The sequence below is a fragment of the Chaetodon auriga genome, chromosome 17 (assembly GCF_051107435.1).
Source record: "Chaetodon auriga isolate fChaAug3 chromosome 17, fChaAug3.hap1, whole genome shotgun sequence".
Lineage (NCBI taxonomy): Eukaryota > Metazoa > Chordata > Actinopteri > Chaetodontiformes > Chaetodontidae > Chaetodon > Chaetodon auriga.
In genome coordinates, this window is record NC_135090.1 from 24246211 (window position 1) to 24271386 (window position 25176).

The window sequence follows — 25176 nt, forward strand, 5'->3', positions numbered from 1 at the left end:
TGGGAATGAAACACCTGGATGATGTCATCAGTGGGTCAGGTATCATGAGTCCACTCTGAGGGTCGGTGGATTGACGGAGAACCCGACGAATGTTCATCAAGACTTTTCATTAGAATTAAAGTGAACATTTAAACTCACTGATGGCTTTAAGCGTCCTGCAGGTTCGCCTCCAGAAACCTCATCGAGACTTTTATGTCCTCTAGACCCTCTTTGGATTGCTTCACTTCAACAGGTGCTGACAGGTCGTCTGTGGACCTCCCTGAGCAGCAGGACTGGAGGCCCCGTCTGGACCAGAAGACAAACCTCCGTCCTTCGTCACACACAAACTGAACAGATGGAGACAGAAGCTGAAGGAGGGGACTGTGGAGGACCAGGACCAGCCAGGAACAGAGATCCAAATGGACATTAAGACCAGGCCGGGTCAAGAAGAGGGCAAGATCCATCGCCACGGACCCCAGCCACCCGGGCCACAGACTGTTTGTACCGCTTCCATCAGGAAAGCAGGACAGGACAGGAACATCCGAACAACCACCAACAGACTGAGGGACAGCTTCTTCCCCAGAGCTGTCAGGGCTATCACCCCCTGCAGCACCCCCCCCCCCCCCCCCCCCCCCCCCCGCTGCCGAACACACATTCCCCCCCATATAGCCACACACAGTCACCTATTGGAGGGAGAGACTGTGAGGACACGTCTTTTTGCACACTGCACTCTGACCACCTTCACCTGCACCTTCTGTGTACTTAACATTTAAGTATACACACTGTACTTACTTTATTGCCGCTACATTTCAGTCTATTTCACTGCATTTTATGTATATTTTCATTGCATTTTATGTATATTGTATATACGTTTTGAATGCTGACTTTTTATGCCTGTGAGTTTATTTTTTTTTATTATTTTTCTTCTACACGGGGGTTGCAATGCAAACTTCGTTGACATGTCCATGCTCAATGACGATAAAAGCAATCTTGATCTTACTTGAAATAAGCCTTCAAAACCTGAGACTGATGAACCTGATTCAGGTTCAAAGTCTGTTAAATGATGAAAATGATGTATTTTTGAGATGAATCCTTTAGTAAAAAGACTGAGAATGAACAGAAATCTATTGTTTTAATGGTGCCTTTGAGAACTGATCACCAGTCAGTGAAAAGTTTTTGATTTTCCGCAGGCAGAACAAGCAGAAAAATAGCTTCACAAATCAATGATGAAATAAGAAAATTAGAAATCATATGTTTGAAGTTACAATCTGGCCTTCTGTAGGTTTAATCTGGAGATTAAAGCAATGAGGCCACGCATCATGTGACGCAGGATGTAAGGCACCGCCCCTGGTTTTACGGAGTCCCAGTCATGAGTTTTATTTTGAAAACTGTTCCCGGAAGCAATAATTGATGTATGAGCAGGTTTGACGCGAGGTGTGTTAGCAGAGGAACCCGTTAGCTGAAGCTAAATAACGGCAGAAGAACCGTCACCGCTGACGGGAGTAAACGAGCAGAGATGGACCGACACCGCGAACCGCCGGACGTGGCTTTGAAACCGGAAATGAGCCAGAGAACAGCAGGTTTGTTTTCTGTTGGCTCGCTGCGCTGTTAATGCTGCTACGCTAACGTTAGCTGCGTTCAGTCAGATAATTCAGTTTGTCAGCGGGACGGTTTCAGCTTTCATTTGCCTTTAATGCTAATTATTCACTGTGGTCCCAAAGCTAACTTTAGCTTAGCATCTGTTTGGTCTTGATGAGCCGCTCTCACGAAGCTAGCTCACCTTTAACCTTAGTGTGTCACCATGGGAACGAGGAAATCAAATAAATAAATATTTATCGAGCAGTGAATGCAAAGAAGCGTCAATATGAACAGAAAGTATTAAGATAAATATTTGCGTCCTGCCCATTTGAATTATAATGATAGGTTGTTTGGTTTTGGAGTTTTGGCCTTTTCATGTATTAAACAGCGAATTGATAAAAATAATAATTTTAATTGGTGAAAATTAATTAAGTAATTCCTAATTTATTTTGGTCTCGTGTAACAATTTTGCAAATCGAATGCGCATAAAAATAAATCTGAATAATAAATGAAATGGAAACAGGAAGCAGGCGAAGTCGTAGTTCATTGTCCCTTCACGTTTTTCATCGTCTAACCTCATTAGAAGATCATTTCCTGCTGATTTGAACTGCACAGAAACAGAGAAAAAGTTTGATTGACAGTCCTGGTCAAAGAGTCCTGTAACGATGACGAGGTTCAGAGTGACATCATCATGGGCAGCAGACAGTGAACGAGAGAAATCTCAGCATATAGTGGGAAAAGAGTGTCAAATGGTCGTTAGTCTAACCATGTTTCATGAATGTGACCCTTCACCCACAGACCTCATCCAGTGCAGCTGTTAGCCTTCTCCATGCTAACTCTCAGGGTCACATGACAAAGACAAAGAAGGAAGAAGAGAATAAAAATGAAGAGAAATACAAGAATAGATGTTGAATAAGAAAAACTCTTCAATTGAAGACAAAACAACAGGATGCTTTGGTGATGGTTGATGAGGTTCTCCATGACCTCCACATGGTTCCAGTTGTACTGAAGGAGGTTCTAGCTGTCACTGTGATCCCTGTCGAAGTTCTCGGAGGCTCTCGGGAGGGAGTCTGTGTGGTCCATTACGAGTGTTTTCAGGACTGAGACGTAGATTTATTTTCAGACACTTGATGTTTGTGTTTACTGTCCTCTGTCCTCAGATGTCCAGCAGCTGCTGATAAGTAAAGACAAGGTTCTCTCTGAAGAGTGGAACCCAAGTGTGGACCAGGAGGACCCAGAAACCCCCCACATCAAAGCAGAAGAGGAGGGAGAGCAGCTTCGAAGGCTGGAGGAGGCTGACATCACCAAGCTCACGTTCACTGCTGTCCCTGTGAAGAGTGAAGAAGATGAAGGTTCAGGTAGGAACCGCACCAATGATGTCTTTATTTCACATGTTTTTGAGGGCAAAATCGGGGAACGTTTGATAACCTAAAAGTTCAAGAGAACCTGGTTTGTTGGAAGAGTCTGAAATGCTCATGAGAGAATGAGTGAGGGGTTGTGAATTCATGAACTTCTGTGGGATTTAATTTGTCTGTCAGCCGTGCTGACAAAGACAAATTTGCTGGTGGGAAATATGACGCTCAGCTGATTTGATTATACCATACTAGATTATTATCACACCAGCCTCTGCGATGACATCAGATGTCAGATGGCAGTGATGATGATGATGATGATGATGATGATGCTTCTCGCAGCTGGTTTTCCTGGTTTGGTTCAGTCAGAGTCAGTTTTGAAATGAACTGCCGTCAATCGTAGTTTGTCCAAAAACGATGAAGAGCTTGAAGTGTGTTTGTTGCTGTCATGACTCGTGAGTTTGACCTTTTTCATTGCTGTGAGTTCGTCCTCACAAACTGACCAAGCCAGTTTTTTTTGTATTTCTGAATTGGCTCATAGGCCTGATCAAGTGTTCTCGTGGGCTCGATTCGATTTGAAGGCTGCAGGTTTCCCACCCTGGTGTAACATTTCTTCCACTTCGTCAAACTGATGAGTCATCACTGTGGAAGTTACACCAATCCACGATCTTTGTTTTGAAGTTTATGTCCTGGGGAGTTCTTCTTCAGGTGGTTTAAGAGTAGTTTTAGTGGTCGTTTAGGAGGATTGTAGGTGGTGGTGCTACTTTTCCTGTAGGAGGTTTTAGTGGATCATCATGTGGTGCCATTGAAAAGGTCGTACAAGGCTTTTTTGGAAGTTATATTGGTCATTGAGGAGAGAGCTCAGAGTCATGAAGGAGGTTTTTGTGGACCTTTAGCAGAATTTAAAGGTCCTTAGAAGTTCCCTCCACCAGTTTAGGCAAAGAGGAAATGTCACCTCTCAAACTGTTTATGGTTGTGGTGGTTGTTCTCAGTCATGGGGAGATTCTAGTGGGTCTTAAGTAGGGCTGCCACAAACGATTATTTTAATTGTCGACTAGTCACCGATTATTCAAATGAGGTAGGCACCTGAAACTAAGACATTATCCACAAAAATTAAGTTTTGGTCGCACTGAAATATAACAAAAGTGCTCAGTGCTCACAGCTGTATTCAACTTTACTTCACTCTGACTGTATAATCCAATCTACACAAGGCTCCTGTTCATGGCCAGGAAAGTTAGCATCTCCATGTGCTGGAGAAAGGCTTGCTCTCTTTTTAATGTGTGGTCAGGCTACTGAAATCGTCGTCGTTAATGTTAATGTTTACAGCTAACAATATAATTAAGTAGCTCAAAGTTTACGTTAATGTTAGCGGCTAACTAGCCAATTAGCTTAACGAGACGACTGTCCCTCTTCGTCGTCAGAAGTTGAACCAGCCACGACGACGTGCTTCCTTTTCAGACGCTCCTGCATCGCCGTCGTACTGCCATGGAAGACAAGTTCTGCCTCGCAGGTTTTGCATTGCACATGTTTGTCTTTTGTTTTGTGAAAATGCCCCCAAACTTTAGAGCTCGGTTGCCGGATAGCCATGATACCGGTCAGGCAGTCCGGTGACATCACGGCTGATGCCGATTACCACTACTGCGCATGTGCGTCAAGGACAGAAAGGCAGACAAGGCAGCGGAGGGCACAGCGGCAGTTTTGAGAGAAAAACAAAGCTTCAAAAAAAATGAAACGACGCGTCAACTACTAAATTAGTCGTCGACGATTTTGATCGTCGACGTAGTCGTGACTAGTTAACTAATGGTGGCAGCCCTAGTCTTAAGTTGGACTCATCTCTTTGTGTGTGTTTCCTGTTTCCTGCAGACATCCAGCAGCAGTTGGGAAGTAAGAAAGAGGACCCCCCCACACAGCAGGAGTGGAGATCCAGTCTGAACCAGGAGGACTCACCTGAGCTGCCGCACATTAAAGAGGAACAGGAGGAAGTGTGGACCAATCAGTCAGAATCAGTCTGGAACTTAAACATGGGACTTTTACAATCTGATACGAACAACAAGACCTCATACTCTTCAGAACTTAAAACTGAAGACAGCGGTGATGATTGGACAGAGACCACAGAACCTCAGTCAGTTTTAAAGTCACTGAAAATTATCGAAGTCCCTGTAAGTGATAAGAGATGTAAAACTGGCAAGAAAACCTACAGCTGCCCTGAGTGCGGAAAGATATTTGGCCGCAGCCCACACCTGAAGATACACCTGAGAACTCACACAGGAGAGAAACCATTCAGCTGCTCCTTCTGTGGCAAAAGCTTTACGCAAAAGGTAAATCTGACTTACCACATGTCCGTCCACACAGGAGAGAAACGATTCAGCTGCCGTTTTTGCGACGAAAGATTCACGTGGTACACTCAGCTGAAAAGTCATCAGTGTGTTTGTGAGTCATCACAGCTTCATCAGAGTCAAAGCGAGGAGAGCCGAGAGCCGGAGTCCGGTGAGAAATCGTTCAGCTGCTCCGAGTGTGGAAAGGTCTTTGGTCGAAAGGACAACCTGAACATACACATGAGAATCCACACAGGAGAGAGACCGTTCAGCTGCTCGGTCTGTGCTAAAAGTTTCAAACATGGAGGACATCTGACGCAACACATGTCCGTCCACACGAAGGAGAACAGATTCAGCTGCAGCGTTTGTGACAAAAGGTTCACGTGGCTTTATCAGCTCAAAAGACACAAGTGTGGCGGTGATACGTCGCAGCTTCATGAACTGTGGACCAGTGAGGAGGGAGACCAGCTTCGAGGGCTGGAGGAGGCCGATTTTACCAAGTTCACATTCAGTCCGGTCCCTGTGAAGAGTGAAGAGGAAGATGAAGAGGAACCTCAGTCCTCACAGCTTCATCAGAGACAAACTGAAGAGACGGAAGCTGAGGCTGATGGGGAGGACTGTAGAGGACCAGAACCAGTCAGGAACTCAGATCCAGAGAGACCTGATGCTGATCATAAGGCTAAAAGCTCCTCTGAATTTAAGGTCGACGTCAGTGATGATGATTGGATGCAGACTAGTGAAGCTCAGTTAGGTTTAAACTCTGTGAAGGTTGATACAGGATGTAACTCTGCCAAGAAATCATTTAGCTGCACTGAATGTGGGAAAATATTTGGCCGCAAGGAACATCTGCAGACTCACGTGAGGATTCATACAGGAGAGAGACCGTTCAGCTGCTCCAACTGTGGGAAAACGTTCGGCTGCAAGAGGTCACTGCTGGGCCACATGACGAGTCACACCGGGGAGAAACCCTTCCATTGCTCGCAGTGTGGGAAAAGATTCGGCCGAATGGTGAATCTCAAGACGCACGAGAGGCTTCACACCGGCGAGCGGCCGTTCAGTTGCCCATTTTGTGGTAAAGGTTTTACACAGAAGGTTCACATGACTCAACACATGGCCGTCCACACAGGAGAGAAACAGTTCAGCTGCACTATTTGCGATAAAAAATTCACTTGGCTTTCGGGGTTCAGACGACACAAGTGTGGCAGCGAGCAGTCGGAGCTCGACGACAGCCAGACTGAGGAGAACTCAGAAGTAGAACCGGGCGAGAAACCGTTTGGCTGCCGTCAGTGTGGGAACAGGTTCAATCACAAGCACAATCTGAAGGCCCACATGAGGATTCACACAGGAGAGAAACCGTTCAGCTGCTCCGTCTGCAGCAAAGGCTTCACTGCGAGCGGCGCTCTGAAGAAACACCTGCGAACTCATTCAGGAGAGAAACCGTTCATCTGCTCCGTCTGCGGCATCAGATTCACGCAAGGAGGAAACCTGAAGCGACACATGGCTCAGCACGCCGGCGAGACCCGGGAGAAACCGTTCGTTTGCTCAGTCTGTGGTAAAAGCTTCACACAGGTATCCAACATGAAACGGCACATGACGCAACACGCCGCCACTGGAACGGCTCCGTCACAGGAGGCGGGAAGTGACGCCGCCATCGGCCCAGATCTGATGGAGGATCGGCAGGAAGAAGCCATGAGTGAGCTGACAACTGACAGGACTTCATTCAGGCACTGACTGCAAACTGTCCGACGGCCGAGAGCAGATCATACCTACACAGCACGTACTGTCGCATCAGAACTGCACACCTGTTTGAAAGGAGGGCAGGTGTACACTTGGTTTTAAGTGTGTTCATGTTCCAGGTGTGTACACCTGTTTCAAACACGTGTACTGACTGATGCCTCAAACCAAAGCTGTAAATGTTTGATCAGTGACCTGCGATGTAAAGACTTGACAGGAAACCAGTGAACAAAATCCCATCAGCCTCAGCTGCAGTGATGGTTCTCTGGACAACCGACCAATCACAGCAGGTAGCTGCAGACAGTGGGCGTGGTCATCAGCTGTGTGTGTTTGTGTGTAACGATGTGAACGGAGCCTTTGTATGTAAAACAGATTCCACTGTCACCAGTGTGGTACAGTGACATGAGGCCAAAGGTGTGAGGGTGTGCGTGTGTGTGCGTGCCTCTGTGTGTGTGTGAGTGTGTATGTGTAGCCTCAGATTTTCAGAATAAAAGTCTTTGGTGTCACAGACAACAATAGAAGAAGCTCCAATGACTTTTTTTTAATGGCTGCAGCTCAGCATCAATCAAACGACTGATCATTCTAATGAGTGTTTGCTGGATTCATTGATTATCTGTTCTGTCCATGAAGTGTCAAATGATATTGATAAACAGCCATCAGAGCTTCTCACAGAGGACAAAGAAAAGCAGAAAACATGTTTCATGTTTGATTTGGAATAGAGTACTTTTGCTTTTTGTGTTTGAAAAATTATGTCAACAACTAATCAATCATTAAAATGGCTGCTGATCATTTTTCTGTCCGTCGAATAATTGGTGCAGGTCTCCTTTGCTGTGTCCTTGTGATGACTTTTAAAACGAGTGCTGTCTCCAGCCGCAGTTCAACAGGACGGATCACAGACTGACTCCAGACCAGCTGACTGGACACACCTGCGTTCACTGTAGCTGCCATGTTAGCAGGTCAGAGCGGCCACAGGTGGCCACAGGTTCCTCTCAATTTGTCCAAAGGAACGAATGTTTTGAACCGACCTGAATCGTTTCCTAAAACTGTCCGTTCATTTGTCAGCTCCTTGAGCTGTCGCTCGCTGATTGGCTGATTCAGTTCATCTGTTCGCAGGAGGAATGAGGTTTGTTCAGGACGAATGAACAGCCGCTTCAGGATGCTAACGTTTAGCTGCAGACGTCCAACAGCGTTGCTGTCAGACTGCTGATACGTGACACTCACACAAACACATGCAAACAGATGTTTGTTTGTTCATGTTTGTTCGTTCATGGTTGTTTGTTCATGTTTATTTATTCATGCTTGTTTATTCATGCTTTCTCCGCTGAGCGTCTGAATTAGCCGTTAGCTCCTGGTTAGAAAAGCCTCCACGATGTTCAGACGATGATCGCTGCGTTACTTTGATGCTGAAGACAACTTGTCTGATTTCTACGTGGACTCGTGGACATTTATTCACGATGGACATCGGAAATAACAGCCTTCTTTGAAAAGTGTAAGTCGCATTAATCTGAAAATGTGCCTCGTCTGTTCAGATTTGACTTTACATTTTCCACATTTATCGGTTTTCATGGTTTTATTGTCATGATGCAGAAATGTAAGATAATATTCATTTGTGGTGTTTTCTTTGTATTCTGCTCTTTATTTAATCATTTTATCAGCCAGTCTGTGTTTCCAGAAGAGGCCTGAGAGCAAGCAACACTCACAAGAACACAATCAACAAACAAGCAGCACAGTTACACACTGAACAAGGAGGTCATAAAAACATCCAAAGGAATCAAGAAACACATCAGACAGTGAGGCTCGAAGTCTTCAAGGGGGGCGCTGGACTTTAGTTTGAGGGCAGTTTGCTCTTTATTCCCTCAATAAGTGCAGAGTACCTGAAACCAGGACTGCCAACATTAGTACATGAGGGATATCTGAGGTCCTTGTCTACACCTGTGCACTGTGAAGTCAATCGAAGACAATTGACCTATCAAATGCTTTAGTCAGTGTCACTTCTTTTTGCTCTTGATAGCCCAACTGTCATTGTCTGCTACCAAACCAGTCAGTGTTACGCTGGACTACATCTCCCAGTCGTGTCCTGGAAGATTTAAGGTTCCGGACAAACGGGAGAAAGTCACGTCAGATATTATCCACTGTGTACCGGACTGCAGTGTAATCCCTCCATGTCGTCAGTGCTAGTCCACAAAAGTGTTTTTGTTTCTGCCACTGACAGCTCAGATTGTTCTAAGAAGTGTCTGACAGCATGATGGATCCTGAGGATCCTGCAGGGACAGACCTTTTTGTTATCATTTTCGTTTAGCCAGGAGCAGTCATCGCTCTAACCAAAGCCACCAGACTCCATTCACAGAAGCGGTCGTTTAACATCATAAAATAGACTTCATTCAAACTGGACAGGATCAAAATAAAACTCACCAAAACCTTCTTGGTTCATCTTTCACTGCTCTGACAATCATCACTAAGTCCGGTTTGGTTGAAATAAACTCTCACGAGAGGAGAGAGAAGGAGGGAGAAGCAGTGTTAAAGATGGAGTATTTTCACTGGACAGAAGAGATTTACACGTCAGACTTTAACGGATGTTCCTGGTCAAAAACAGTCACAACCAGATGTCTGCAATAAAGGATTCCCAAACCAGAGAATGGGTTTGTGTTGATGGTGTGTCATCACACTCTGAAGTGGGCACAAACAGCCTGCATGTGTTTCTGGCTTTGGTGTTTGTCGAAGATCCTCCTGAGTCTCAGATACTCCAGACAATGGCGATCTTCTCACACCTGTTCTTCTTTTCCTCATCACTTGCAGTGTTGCTGTTCCTCCTGGATCTTTTCACAAAGGCCCAGTGTGAGGATCCACATGCTTCAAGTGGATCTCTCAGATGTTTGTGCTCAAGAACGGTCCAATCTCAGCTCTGTGCCGCAGGGTCCAGGTGAGTCCTACCTGATGGTGCAGTGGGTGGTGAGTGTCAGAGTGCTGGTCTTTGCTGGCTCTCGTCCTCTTCACCGTGCAGAAAGGCTGACATTAGGAGAGCGGATCTACTTACCTGGAGGCCAAACAACGGTAATTCCACACCAATCGCCAAAGCCATCACCGCAACGGAATCAACTGAACGGAGAGGTTGAAGGTATTGGTCGTCCTCTTCAACAGGAAGGCTGTGCTGTCACCAGAACATGATGTCCTGCTGGCTGAGAGGGTTAACCCTAACCTAGACTACCATTCCAGGGTCTCCACGCTACTCAGCAACACTAACACACGTGAACCCCCCGCCCCCCCCCCAAGCTCGAGTTTTATTTTGTTGCAGTTGCCTCGTGTATGAACGTTTCAGTGCACAGACGTCACAGATTGATCGTTCATATTGTTTTGTGGAATAATTGACAGGACTTCTCATGCAGAGTATTCTGATGTTGTCGAATAAATACTTTGATCTGAGTACTTGTCAGTAAATCAGTTCATGATCAGTGTATGTGTTAATCGATCAGCTCATTGATTGACTATTCTTTGCATGTCTATGTTTGGCTGCAGTCCTATGTATAGCTGCCCCCCCCCGACCAGCTGATCTTTGTTGTGCGTGACACCGTCACGCCGTAGCCCCGCCTCCTCCTCCTCCTCAGCCTATGGAGGATTTAATTGTTTTCTGCTCTCCGTCTCCATTATCACTGCGAAGAAACGAGGAACCGCAGCGGGACACCGCGACAACTGCAGGCCGAGCTAGAGGGCCGCACCGCCGTGGAGGAGCGGAGATGAGAGCCGCCGCCGGGATGGAGAGCCGACCGGAGCCGCCGCCGCCGCTGAACCCCGGAGGAGGCGACATGACTGCGGTGTAAACAGCCGAGAGGACGCCGCTGCGCCTGTTGGTGAGTGGGGCAGATGCACGGAGGTGACAAACAGGTGGATGTTCTGCTGTCGGCTGAAGGTGCAGACGGACCGGCTCTCTGACCGCTGCTTTGCCCGGTCACAGAACGTCACGCAGAGCCACTGAATGCACCTGGAGCTGGACAAAATAATCCGAACACTGTGCAGCTCTGTGGCCTTCATCACCGCCATCACCATCAGTGACTCTTCTTTTCGTGATTGATGTGGTGACGGCCTTCAGTTACTGACTGCGTCCCTCTCTTTCAACAGCTCATAGTCAGGATGTCTGGGCCGCCACCCGGAGCCGGGTCGGGACCGGGACCGGGACCCGGGCCGGAGCTGCCGGACTTGAGCCACCTGACGGAGGACGAGCGGAGCATCATCCTGTCGGTGATGGAGAGGCAGAAGAAGGAGGAGGAGAAGGAACAGAGCATGCTCAAGTAAGGAGACACGCGCTCCTCTCTGACAGCACTCATCATTGATGATTGATCACTGATGATCAGCTGCTGTGTTGGCGTGTTTGTTTTTGTCAGGTCAGACAAAATAAAAGCACAGCGTCTCCGGCCCGAATTTTCAAAATAAAACCCACCTTCTCATTGATTGACTATTTGTTCAAGCTCCCAGTGACGTCATGTGAAGTGAAAAGGAAGGTGGACCCGTCATCAGGTCGTACCCTCTGATCTGACCTGACGGTCTACATGAACGGCTGCATCCCATTCAGACGAGGCCTCTGTTCCTCTGCGGCTGTACACTGAATGGAACGGAGCCGTCATGAGTGGCGGTCTCTCCGCCGAGCCGCGAACAGGAAGCTGATGGTGGTCGAGCTGTTGGCGCTTCTTTCATCTTCTTCTGAGAAAACACGTTGTGACCCTGACATGTTGAGGCTTTTATTGTGAAGACAGATTGTGTAGTTTCCTTTCTGTGTGTGTGTGTGTGTGTGTGTGTGTGTGTGACGAAAAACAGCAGCACACACACACACACACACACACACACACACACACACTGTATATAGAGGATCTTTTCTATGGAGTTGTCTTCTGTGGATGTAGTTGCGTTTGTGGCTGTGAGGACTGAATTTGTGGCTGAAGTGTGAAAACAAGCGCCGCTCTGTGTTACGAGCTGCCTCAGGTCAACTTTCACTGTCTCTCAGTCTTAATAATTATCTCTGAAGAAGAATTTCTTCATGCAAAGTGTTTCATTGTGTGATGATCAGAGTGAAATCTTCACGAGCGCCACATGAACTTTCAGAGGGACGTTTGACCTTGGTGAAACTACAGGACCTGGTCTGTAACAGACATTCAGCCGGACAGAGACTGAAGCCTCCTCAGGGGGGCGCCACAGGTGAAAGGGTGACTTAGAACAGGTGTGTGAAGAGACCAGCAGTGTCTGCCTGCAGCTGGTGTTGTTGGCTCACAGATAGGCCTGTATATTTTCACACCGTCAGATTTGACTGAGGAGCAGCTCCTGCTCTGCTCCTCCACAGGCAGCAGCAGAGGGTGAAGGGAGGTGCAGCTATGTGGATTAGGAATAAAGGATCAATCGATCACAGAATGTGCTGAAGGCAGCGGCGGTGGTGTTGATACACAGCGTTTAACCAGAGGCTAACACACGTAAACATTACCCAGAATGCCTTGCTGGACATTCCTCTGCAGACTCTGTGGTCCTGATGTGATTTAATGTTACTGTGGCTGAACGTGTGAACGTTGTTTTTACAGGTGGATCGATTGCTGATTTTTAATTATTGATCAGCTGACAGTTTGTGTTACTCTGCTGGTGCTTGTAGTGGCAGCTTTACTCTTTAAATCCAATCAGAGAGAGAGAGAGAGAGAGAGAGAGAGAGAGAGAGAGAGAGAGAGAGAGTCTGAAGTTTTTTTCATCATCCCATCAGAAGAGAAGCTATTGATCCCCCAACAAACACATGAAACTGATCATTGATCAGTTTGCTTGATCGCAGCTCGCTTCCTCATCTTCTTCATGTTTTTCATCATTTGATGCTTCAGTTTTTATGTTTGTTTCTGTTCTGACATTTATTTCATCATCATCGTGTGCTTGCAGGGATCAGGAGGACTTGAAACCTCCACCCACCTCGTAAGTACCTCAGTAAGAACTACACCTCCCAGAGTGCGTCTGTCCTGGGCCCGTCTGAGACTACTTTCAATTTCCCAAACTGGCAACCTCAAACTACTTCCTGTTTCCCCAACCTGCCAACCACAACTACTTCCTGTTTCCCCAAACTGACAACCATATTAAATTACTTCCTGTTTCCCAAACCCACAAACTACTTCCTGTCAGCTGACTGTTTGTGTTACCTGGACAGGTGGAATCCGTTCTCCGGGTTCAGTCAGTTGGTCAATAACGTTGCAGCCAACGTGTCTGAAGTTCTGCAGGTTAAAAGTCCAACTGACGACGAGTCACAGACGTGAGTAAAAACACAAGAAGAAGAAAAAGACCAACATTATTCTGATTAATATTATTCTCCTTCGTATTCTAATAATTAGTTCTATTATTGTTATTATTTGTCTTCTGTTTGGGAGATAATGTTCTCTAAGTTGTAAAGCTACAGTTCCCATGATGCTTTGGGAGATGTAAACCGGAAGTATAATGTCCCATGGAGTCAGTGAGTTAGCCGTGGGCTACGACATATTTTTTTTGGCCTTTATTTGTTCCCACCCTGGATTTTAAAATGTTTCCAGGTTTTCCAGAATGTCTAAACTGTTTGCCAGGACAGAAGTGGACATTTATTCACACACCTGTCCTTTAGAAACCTGTCCTTTTGAGCAGCTTTGTCGTCTTAAATATCCTCACAAAAACTGAAAAAACTTTTCCCTAGAGAAGAATTCAAGGTGACACAAATACAGACATCCTTAAAATCCTGGAAAACATGGTGTTTACATCTTCATTTGTTACGTGTAATGAATTGAAAAAGGTTTTGTAGGATTCTCTAAATGTCATCTGTCCTCTCTGGAAAACCTTTCAAGCTCATTTTATTGAAAAGTCCTGGAAAATGTATTTACATTGACTCAAATCATCTCTGTTAACAGTCTGCTGAGTTAGTACAGATAGACGTACAGACTGACTGACCTACAGACTGACCTACAGACTGACCTACAGACTGATGTACAGACAGACGTACAGACAGACATACAGACTGATGTACAAACAGATCTACAGACGTACAGACTGCCCTACAGACAGATGTACAGACTGACCTACAAACAGACGTAAAGACAGACGTACAGACAGATGTACTGATGTACAGACTGATTTACAGACAGACCTACAGACTGACCTACAGACAGACGTACAGATTGATGTACAGACAGACTGACGTACAGACAGACCTACAGACAGACGTACAGAGTGACTGACCTACAGACTGACGTACAGACAGACGCACAGACTGACCTACAGACTGACGTACAGACAGATGTACAGACAGATTTACAGACTGATGTACAGACAGACTGACCTACAGACTGACGTACAGACTGATGTGCAGACAGACTGACGTACAGACAGACCTACAGACAGACGTACAGAGTGACTGACCTACAGACTGACGTACAGACTGACCTACAGACAGACGTACAGACTGATGTACAGACAGACGTACAGACTGACTGACCTACAGACTGACCTACAGACTGATGTACAGACAGACGTACAGACAGACATACAGACTGATGTACAAACAGATTTACAGACGTACAGACTGCCCTACAGACAGATGTACAGACTGACCTACAGACAAGACAGACGTACAGACTGATGTACTGATGTACAGACTGATTTACAGACAGACGTACGGACAGATGTACAGATGTACAGACTGATTTACAGACAGACCTACAGACTGATGTACAGACTCACCTACAGACAGATGTACAAACTGATGTACAGACAGATGTACAGACTGATTTACAGACAGACTGACGTACAGACAGACGTACAGACTGATTTATAGACAGATTTACAGACAGACTGACGTACAGACTGATGTACAGACAGACTGACGTACAGACAGACGTACAGACTGATGTACAGACAGACTGACGTACAGACTGATTTATAGACAGATTTACAGACAGACAGACGTACAGACTGATTTATAGACAGATTTACAGACAGACTGACGTACAGACTGATGTACAGACAGACTGACGTACAGACAGACGTACAGACTGATTTATAGACAGATTCACAGACAGACTGACGTACAGACTGATTTATAGACAGATTTTCAGACAGACTGACGTACAGACTGATGTACAGACAGACTGACGTACAGACAGACGTACAGACTGATTTATAGACAGATTTACAGACAGACTGACGTACAGACTGATGTACAGACAGACTGACGTACAGACAGACGTACAGACTGATTTACAGACAGATTTACAGACAGACTGATGTACAGACCGATGTACAGACAGACTGACATACAGACAGACATACAGACTGATTTATAGACAGATTTACAGACAGACTGACGTACGGACAGACCTACAGACAGACGTACAGACAGACCTACAGACTGATGTATAGACAAACCTACAGACAGACGTACAGACTGATGTACTGATGTACAGACAGACCTACAGACAGACGCACAGACAGACTGACGTACAGACAGACATACAGACAGATGAACGTCTGTAGCGTCTGTGTTCTGTCTCACTTTGAACAAACAGACAACAGATCTGACTTTTATCGAACGACCTTCAGGTTCTCCTCCAGCTCTGTAAAGCTTTGAAGTGTGACCGTGACTGTAACAGGTGACTTTTGACCATCGTTGTCTTCTAGCTCTGGTATGTTTCAGAGTTCTCTGAAGCCAAGAGAAGGAAACATGAAGTGAGAGCAGGAGCTGATTGAGGTCAGTGGAGGATCAGAACCCTCAAGAACTGAGATCCAGATAGACCGAGTGTGTGTAAACATCTCCGCTGTGCTGCCTCCATCACACAGCGGAACAGAACAGGCTCATTAAGTCACACAGACCAACAGGTAGCTCCCTGATTGGACGGTCTTGGTGATGTCATCCTGTTGTCGTCACAGTTACATGGAGGCGCAGAAGAGAGTCAATGAGTTTACTGATCCTCTCTGATGTCACAAAGAGCCCCCGGGGAAAGAACTTATTGTTCGAATGATTGATCCAGACTGAAGTGTGATGTCATGTGATGTCAAAAAAACACTTTTTACAGAAACATTAGCAGGAGAGTCAGCGTCACACACACCTGCACTGATGTCATACACAGAAAGCAGCAAGTAGACAAGTTATCAATGCTACCAAAAGTTAGCCTCCAGCCACCCTCAGCAGTCTCTGTTAGTCACATGACCCTCACCTGGCAGGTCGTAGCTTTCTTTGGAGACTCAATGATGTGAGTAACACCATCGTCTCTGACCTCTGATCTTTCCACAGGAAGTTACATCGTCAGTTTGAGCTGTATAAGGACCAGGTGAAGAAACTGGGGGAGGAACCTCAGGTGGCTCAGACAGTGAGGGCGGAGTCTCCCACCTGCGGCATCTGTCGCAAGACCAAGTTTGCCGATGGCTGCGGCCATGCCTGCTGCTACTGTCAGAGTCGCTTCTGCGCCCGCTGTGGTGGGCGTGTTCCCCTGAGAGCCAATAAGGTCAGTGTGTTAGGGGGCGTGTCCCCCTGAGAGCCAATAATGTGACATTAGTTCTCAACACTCATTTGAAGTCAAAAGGGAAGAAAATCAGCCAATGAGATGGCAGAATTCATCTTGTTACCAGGTCACGTATCAGATCAGAGCAGAGTCAGGATCATCAGGCTCTGAATCATCCAATCACCTCTCTGATTTTATTCCAACAGATAGTTAACAAGTGTTTCATGTTTACATGATGATGATGATGATGGTGATTCAATATTTATCATGTTTTGACAAACATATTCAAAGATTCTCTGTAAAATCACTGTCGTTATTTTTATTTATGATCAGACATTTCCTCATTTTTCATGTAGCATAGCTCACGTAGAGTGACTTTTTAGTCGGGATGTAACGATGCCTAAAACTCACGGTGTGATAATACCTCAATAAAAAGATATACGATATTTATTGGGATATTAAAAAAGGAAAAAGAAAGAGAATGAAAAATGCCCTTCATTAATAAATCTGTACAGCAGTTTTGATTGATATGAAAATAGTTTTTAAGTAAACCTTCTTTCTTCTTTGATAAAGTCAAATGAAAGCAAACGAAGGATTCAAAGAGCTGTTCCATCAGGTGAACAGGTCCAGGATCAGTCTGTGTGCCGGCAGCTTTAACGCTAAACTGCTCGGCGGTCGGCTCGGCTGTGGTCGTCAACCTGTGGTGAAAAACGACTGCTGTTATTCTTCCTGTCGCGCTCCAAAACACCAGATTTCAAACCTCAGCTCTGTGGAGTCCAGCGTGTGATTGGACCAGAGGCTGCATCTGTAGGACCAAACCTTTCATTCCCATTGGCTGCTCAGCACACGAGCTGTGAGTGTCATGACTCGTCTGTGGTCGCTGAGCTTCTCTCTGCTTCTTTGTCTCTTGGTCCAGAGCTGCTCACTGAAGTGTGGCCTGAGTGGACTTGAACACTTTGGCTCTGGCGTGTTCGCTAACTTCTGAAATCCATCATGGACCACAGGAGACGGCCTTCAAGCTCTGGACTGTTGTGGGGAGGCGGAGCTCCAGGAGCTTCTTTCAGCCTCCTTTGGTCTGGATGAAGCTTTGCTGCTGCTGTGATTTGTACTTTTCTAGGTGGCGATTCCTGCGTTTCCTGTAGCGTCGCTGACGTCGTCCGACGGTGTTTGCAGGTTGTTTTGTGTTTGTCAGTTTCTTTTTCTTCATCGTCGGTTCTTGAAACAGGAAAACTGAAATGTTTCCTCACATCAGCCCTGAAAGTCGATGGAGCTTCAATCTTTTCATCATCGCTCGTCCAACCGTAATTTTCTTATGGGGTTTGTTTTTAGCAGCGCTTGGCTTGCACGCAAAGGATGATGGGAGTCATGCCGTGCACCCTCTGCTGTCACGGTCCCATGATGACATCGAGGCATATTTTTATGGCGACACAGTGAGATTGGATGTGTCGTTACATTGCTGCTCTTTACCCATAATTCACCAGAGTGTCTGCTCTAGTTTTTCTCCTTGTAGTCAGTTTATATTATACCAATATTTGTATATAATGTACATATTTATAGTTGATGTTTATTTTTTATTGTCTTTTTGAGCTTCTATGTCTCTTTTATTCTTTGCTTTCTGTAACAATTGAATTTGCCGATGTGGGATCAGTAAAGTTTTATCTTATTTTATTTGAAGATGTAATAAAATAATAGTAATATACTTAATGACAAATAGGTAACATATCTGATTGAGCTTCAGGTGACGTATTGATCATCAGAGCTGATTTTTTTCATAGATCGACACACAGTAACCACCATGTTTATTGGTTTATTTGCAGGTGATGTGGGTTTGTAATGTCTGCAGGAGGCAGCAGGAGATCCTCACTCAGTCAGGGGAGCTTTACTCTGCCAACCACAACTCACATGGGGTTCCATACCCACCAATGCAGGGGCCACCGGGGGCCACGAGTCCTCTGAGCAACGGAGCCACTGAACGGTCAGTAGAACCCAGAGAGTACCGTGTATTTCACACTTAGAGGTTTCAGCCACACCTTAGCCTTCATCAGCGGATGGAGTTGTTCAGTTGTCACAGAAACGATCAAAAATTAATGAAAGCAAAGATAAATAAAAACAAGATGCATCAGAGAATAATGACTAATATCACTGCCTCAGAAACAAATGTTACGAACAAAAACTCAGTAATTCACTTTAAAAATGTACTTAAGTAGAAGTATTATCAACAAAATGCTCTGAAAGTATCAAAAGATGAAGCACTCGGTGTGCAGAGCTGCTCCTGTCAGTGTTGTTAACATTTATCAGTGCTTTAATGTTGTACATGGTCATTCTACTTTGCTGAGTACTTTGATTTGAGATGTTTTACATTATTATGTTCTTGTTATTATGGATTTATGGTTATCATCAAGTATCATCAGTTGGAAATACTGTAAATATAAATGGTAGTGCACAAACATTTGATATGTTCAGGTACATATCATTATTATCATTATTCCAATTGGTATTAATGAAACGTAGGACATGAAACAGTTTGGATTCACACACGTTACATCAACTCGGTGCTTTAAATTCAACATAAAACTCTCCTTATAAAAACAAATAATACATAATTTATCTTCATTCTTTGGAAAAATGTCTCCTCCTGTTGCCAACACTGTTTCTGGTTTCTAATCTGGTACCTGGTGGGCTCCTGAGTCCCCAGTTCAAGTCCAACCAGGACATGAGGCTCCAGTAGACGAGGAAGGCAAAAACTCACACCGTTCTTTTAAAGTCAGACTGTTAATTAGTTTATTTTAGTTTGGTTTGCTGTTAATTACCATCGGAGCAAAGCCCCCCCACCCCACGTCCTGCTGCGATCAGATTAACAGATTAATAATCCTGCAGCTCAGAGAGGATTACTGCTAAATTCAGCAGGATGCTAACACACGAAGGCTAACAGCACACAGGCTAACACACACACACACACACACACACACACACACACACACACACACACACACACAGGCTAACACCAACTAACAAAGGACAGGCTAACACTACACAGGCTAATAGCACACAGGCTAACACACATGCTAACAACACACAGGCTGACAATAAACATGATAACAATACGCAGGATAACACATGTTAACAATACACAGACTAATAGCACACAGGCTAACACACACAAGGCTACCAGTGCATGCTAACGCCTGTTAACACATAAATGCTAACACAGGCTAACAGCCTGAGATGGGAGGGGCTTCCATTATGATCCAGAGTCCAGGTATAAATCTGCTGAGTGTGTGTGTGTGTGTGTGTGTGTGTGTGTGTGTGTGTGTGTGTATGTAGAGACTGATCATGTCGTTGATGTGAAGCTTCAAACCAACAAACTGTAAGAAACTCTTAATTTTTCTGTTTGTTTCAGACTTTCCGCTGATATCTAATCCTTTATTTATTGTCTGTTTGTTTGGTTCATTCAGCAGCTTCGTGTAACTGAACAGTAACTAAGTACATTTACTCAACGTCTACTTCAACTTCTACTGCAGCACATTCATCTTAGAGCTGCACTTACTTTTCAGATTCAGATGATTAAAACCAAATGTGATCAATAAATACATGATGATATGTAATTATAGATTCATGCATATCAAGTCATAAAAATGTGCTCCATCTTTACCAGCAGCTTTAAAGCCATGAACATTAATGCATCAATAATTATTGATTATTAGCGGCTGCGATCGTTGTGAAAGCTCCAGAAAGAAAAGGCAGGTGAGTGGACCTTGAGCTGGGATTGAATAAACTGTGATTTCTAAGTTTTATGTTCATACTGAAGTGAACTCTCAGAGGATGACGTGAAAGATATGATCATGTTTCAAACAGCAGAACAAACTGTGCTATTTCCTTCATGTCGGCCTTTCAGTGTTATTCAGGCTGCATTTAATCAAAGTCATCTTATCCAGTTCACACTCACACACAAGTAGATCAGCTGTACCTGATCTGTGTTTAAGACAATCTAGTTTTAAAATCTTTACTATTTAGTTCATATTGTGCTCACATGAGACACCAGTGAGTGCAGAAACACTCAAGACCTTAATCCAGAAACCTGTGACCAGAAGTAAAGATTATTACTGATGAAACAGTTCTGGATGTAGATGATGCTGATGGTTTAAATGCTCGTCTACAGGGGCTAACACATCAGTGCTAACAGCACACAGGCTAACACACACACAGACTAGCAAATTAAAACTAACAACACACAAGCTAACACAGGCACATCCACAGAAACAAAGAGAATCATTTCTTAAACGATGACCTTCTCCTTTAATGACGAAGATCTGAAGAACCTCAAAGTCTGGGGAAGTTCTTCAGGTTCAGGTTCCACATGGAACGAGGATACACAGTTACAAAGCGAGCAGACTCCTCCCTCCTCTCCGATTAGACTGTTCTGTGTTGATGACAGGAAGCCGAGCCCTTCTGGGTCGTATTACAATGGTGGGGGGGGGAGGATGCCTCGCTCGCCCTCTGATCACGGTCCAGACCGCCGTGTGCACTCGCCGCGTGGCTGCCATGGTAACATTGAGGAGGGGCCACAGGGCTGGAGGAAACCAATCAAAGACGGACGAGGTCGCTGGCACTCACAGGTGAGTCTGATTCTACAGGTAGAGTCCATTTAGTATTTTCAGTTATTTATTTTTCCATTTTTATTTCATGTGTTGGTCTTTAACGGCCGTGCGTGTGATTATTTTCATCTCGCAGTTGCAAGTTAATTATTTCATTACCTCGAGAAAATGAGCTTCATCATCTGGAGATAACGAGGTTATCTCGGGGTCATCGTGCAGACATGGCGTCTTCACAACTGTAGTGTGATTTCAGTGTAGATTTCAGCTGAAGGTGTCAGATCATAAGATAATCTTGTGGTTAATCATCAGACTTTTCTACATACATACTTCATTCAAACACCCACCAACGTTTCTTCTCAGTTCCTCTCTGCCAATGACAATCTGTTGGTTGACAGTCACACGTCTGCTGAAGGTTGACGGCTTTATGGAAGTTTGTCTCATCACATGTAAAAAGTTCATAACAATGTTAATGTGTGTGTGTGTGTGTGTGTGTGTGTGTGTGTGTGTGTGTACATATACGTGAACTACATACACATTTTACTTTCCTTTAAACTTGGGTCCTGATTGGTCTGTGAGATGAGGCTCCTCTGATCTCCTTCCTGCTCTCCAGAGGACCAATCGGTCACACTTTACTCACTCCATGAAGTTTCCTCTCTCTCCACCCTCAGGACTACTTTGATAATGATAATGCTGGTCTTCTTCTTTTCCTGGTTCAGGACCACCCTCTGGACCAAGTTCAGGATGAGCGGGAGCGGTGGCGGCAGCAGCGGCAGCAGCAGGAGGAGGAGTTTCACGCTCGTTACCGTAGTGACCCAAACCTGGCTCGTTACCCGGTAAAGCCGCAGGCGAGCGAGGAGGCCATGAGGATGTTGGCTCAGGTTGGCAGGGTCCGCCACCAACGCCGCCACAGCGACGTCTCCTTGGCATCCGCTGAACCCGACCACCTGACCCTGAGAAATACAGGTAAGAATCCACCTGACACTTTGGTGACTTTCTTCATCACAGAGAACAGAACCATCAACCTGTTAGTGCCTTGCTTTTTAACACAGAGTTAAACTCAGAAGAACAACCTGTCATTGCTTTGCTCAAGGGCACTCGGTCTGACTTGCTATTTCCCTCTCAGCTTTCCGTCAGAATCGGCTTCAGGGATTGGTTGGATCTGGAAGTCAGAGGTCGTTGTCTGTAGACCGAGTAGCCAATCACGTCAGCCCCACATCTCCACGCCGCAGCCCATTACCTCAGCAACACCTGGACCCGAGCTCCGTCCTCAAGAGGAAGGCGGCCTATGAGAGTACAGCACAGAGGGCGCGGACAATAGCAAAGATGCACGTGATTGGCAGCTTCAGCAGCTCAGAGGAGGAGCTAGTGACATCCGAGTACACCAGCTGTGATGAGCCAGACAGTAAGTGGCTACATGCTAATTGCTAGCTGCATGAGGCTAGGCGGACAGGTTTTAGAAAGAGGAAGTAAACAGTAACATGGCTCATGTCAAACCACGTCTAAAGCTTCCTCATATAATCTAAAAAAGAGAAATTCAAATGTGGATTTTTTACTGTTTTCCTCATGGTGAACATTTAGCTGAGTGATGGAAGGAACCAGGTTCTACAGGCGTAAAGTGATCCTGATGTTTCTGTGGCTTTGGAAACGGAACGCCATCTTTGTTATGTTTCAATCAAACCGGTTGATCGATGGTATGTTTGTTGGTGTTAACATCCAGGCTGCTCTTGGCAATAGCTAAATAAGTTCATTAAAATAAAGCATTTAATGTACTGACAGAATAATAACGGGATGAAGATTATGTATAATAACATTTAACTTCTGTATTCTCCACCAGCCCACTTAGAAAATCATAATGTTATGAAGACAGATTTTAGACGTTTTTCTGCCCCCTAGTGGCCAAACGTTAATTGATGGTGCTGAAAGTGAGTTCACATTGAATTAAATATGAAAAGTTGTGTTTGTTTGAAAGGAAGAGGAGAGAGACAGCAGAGACGGTGAGAGAGAGACACTGTGAACACTCTGTGTTCTCTCTCTCTCTCTGACGCTAATTAGCTCAGCGCGATAATCTTCTTAAAGATAAACTCTGTGTTCACCTCCACGCTGAAAACGTTCACCCTGCACTTCCTCTAACTGACACTAGAGGGTTTCCACTAGAACCCACTGAGAATCTCTGAGGGTGGAACTTTACCTTCCAAATGAAGTTTTCTTCTGCTGGGCTCTACTTCATCATGCCTCTTCTCTTATTCTGTAGGCTGTCACATTTCATGTTCTGGATGGTTCCAATGCTGGTTTGAGGGTTCGGTTTCTCTTCCCAAGATCTCTGTCACTGTTCAGTTGGGTTCTATTTTTGCTCCACAGATTTCTGCCACTCCTTAGGGTTCGGCATCTGCACTCTGTGGTTCGTCTTCTGTTATACAAGGCTCCTCTGTTCCCTGGGGTTCTGCTTCAGTTCTATGGGTTTTTTCTAGTGTTTTATCCAGGTTCTCTCAAAACTCTGTATGGAGCCTTTCAGAGTGTATCTGATTTTTTCCAATTTCAGAAATGACATGGTGTCTCTAATCCATCTGCTGAATGCGGGTGGTGTCTGTTCTTCCACAGGAGAAGTATCAGACGTCTGGTGAAAGCCAGGACAACAAGGAATTGATTCAGCTCATATTTTGTGTGGTTCTGTTTTTGGTTCTCATGCTGCTCTGCAGGGTTCTGCTAGAGTTCAGCAAGGGGCTGTTTCTGTTCTGTCTTATTTCAGTGTAATCCACACACACACACACACACACACACACACACACACACACACACACACACACACACACACACACACCAGTCTTCAGTGGCACCGCCAGGATTCAATTTCATAGTACGCACAGACCCCCATTTACAGGAAGGACAGATCATTGTAGAACGTCTCTCTGTGGTTCTCTGCAGAGCACTGTGCTCGACAGTAGCTGGAGAGTAAAATGAGGGGAGATTGTCACTTACTTCATTGATCGTGGATGGCATCGTTCTGTCAGAAAGGACGGAAAAAAAGAATAAGGGCAGGGTTCTGCCAATGTTCTATATAGGTGTTTTATGGTATTCAACTGGGTTCTGCAGATGTTCTATGGGGTGCCCCTACAGCTCTTAGGCATTGTTCTATTCTTGAGGGTTCTGTCACTGTTCTTCAGGGTACAGCTTCTGTTGTGTGGGTTTCCTCTGCAGTACCTAAGTCTTCACTGTTCTCCAGGGTTCTCCAGGTGGCTGGTGTCACTCTGCTGCTCTGTCTTACTGAGTTTCCTGCAGTAAACATTACTGAATGTGTTTAAGTTGCTGCAGGTCATCTCTCAGGAAATCAGGTATCATGCTGATGAGTTAATCTGCTGGCTCTGTCTCATTGGGCCAGAAGTCACCTGATCAAAGATTGTGAGCTCTGATTGGTTCAGAGGTTTCTTCGCTCCTCCTCTCAGGTCTGGAGGTGACAGAGCAGCTCAGAGACTCTGCTGCTGCTATTCTGAAGACACCAGGGGAGAAACAAGAACCAGGAAAACATTCAAAGGACCCTCATACTTTACTGGCCCAGGTCTGGAGAACCCTGGAGGCTCCTGGAGAACCGGTCTGATAATCACATCAAGATTAGAACAGAACACCACCTCCTGGCTGCCAGGCCCATCATCAATCATCACCTCCACTTTTGTTCAAGTGGATTAAAAGTGGAGAGTGTGGATTACCCAGCCTGCCTCAGTAGTCGCTGTGGAGACACAAGAATAGGATCAGAATCTGCAAGAGGCAACGCAACTATTGACCAACAAGACATCAACATGACAGCGGAGAGAGAGGGTTGCTGAACATTGTCACATTTGCTAGGTCCTCTGGCCATCATGAGTTTTGGTGATTTCCCGGTGACCTGCTGGATTGCTTGGTGATCTGCTGGATTTTGGTGGCTCTGAAACTGGTTGAAAGGCAGGAGGAGACCAAGGCTACAATGTTGCCAGTGACTCATCATTGTCCACTAGCATCCAGATAACTGTTTGACCAACCAGATCTCTGTTAGACCTCCAAACTAACTGCCTACCAAGCCACAGCTCAGGCTAACAAGAAGCTAACAACAGGCTAATTGCAGACTAACAACAGCCTAATAGCGGGCTAGCAACAGGCTAATAACTGGCCAACAACAGGCTAA

At 45.3% G+C, this 25176-nt stretch overlaps 2 protein-coding genes across 18 annotated transcripts in view; both read left to right on the forward strand.

The window, feature by feature from the left end:
- The first annotated feature begins 1381 nt into the window (after positions 1–1381).
- LOC143334980 (uncharacterized) lies at positions 1382–8883 on the forward strand. 2 transcript variants are annotated; one of them, XR_013078377.1, is made up of 5 exons: positions 1385–1559; positions 2718–2915; positions 4773–7248; positions 7777–7914; positions 8072–8883. XR_013078377.1 is itself a non-coding variant. In XM_076754062.1 (3 exons), the coding sequence occupies exons 1-3, from the start codon at positions 1496–1498 to the stop codon at positions 6953–6955; spliced, it is 2445 nt and encodes an 814-aa protein (XP_076610177.1). In that variant the 5' UTR covers positions 1382–1495; the 3' UTR covers positions 6956–7766. The 2 variants fall into 2 exon arrangements, 1 of the variants encoding a protein (XP_076610177.1); XM_076754062.1 differs by lacking the exons at positions 7777–7914; positions 8072–8883 and having other exon boundaries at positions 1382–1559; positions 4773–7766.
- An 865-nt stretch (positions 8884–9748) lies between these two features.
- The window catches only part of LOC143334971 (regulating synaptic membrane exocytosis protein 2-like), a 43659-nt gene continuing 28231 nt past the window's right edge, over positions 9749–25176 (forward strand). For 3 of the 16 annotated variants that reach the window (XM_076754026.1, XM_076754022.1, XM_076754025.1), the window contains exons 1-9: positions 10646–10803; positions 11072–11241; positions 12857–12889; positions 13119–13220; positions 16221–16431; positions 18246–18403; positions 20864–21044; positions 21740–21986; positions 22147–22425. In XM_076754026.1, the coding sequence (XP_076610141.1) occupies positions 11084–11241; positions 12857–12889; positions 13119–13220; positions 16221–16431; positions 18246–18403; positions 20864–21044; positions 21740–21986; positions 22147–22425 (1369 nt within the window). In that variant the 5' untranslated portion in view covers positions 10646–10803; positions 11072–11083. Of the gene's footprint in view, positions 9879–10538; positions 10804–11071; positions 11242–12856; positions 12890–13118; positions 13221–16220; positions 16432–18245; positions 18404–18904; positions 19796–19822; positions 20173–20863; positions 21045–21739; positions 21987–22146; positions 22426–25176 lie in introns of those variants that run through there. The other 13 variants (XM_076754032.1, XM_076754033.1, XM_076754034.1 and 10 more) reach the window with 10 other exon arrangements.

Bases quoted from the DNA above. Each gene is read 5' to 3' on its own strand.
- LOC143334980 (XM_076754062.1), top strand. From the start codon at position 1,496: ATGGACCGACACCGCGAACCGCCGGACGTGGCTTTGAAACCGGAAATG. The intron at 1,560-2,717 runs GTTTGTTTTCTG...CTCTGTCCTCAG, and splicing joins AATGAGCCAGAGAACAGCAG to ATGTCCAGCAGCTGCTGATA. The intron at 2,916-4,772 runs GTAGGAACCGCA...TGTTTCCTGCAG, and splicing joins TGAAGAAGATGAAGGTTCAG to ACATCCAGCAGCAGTTGGGA.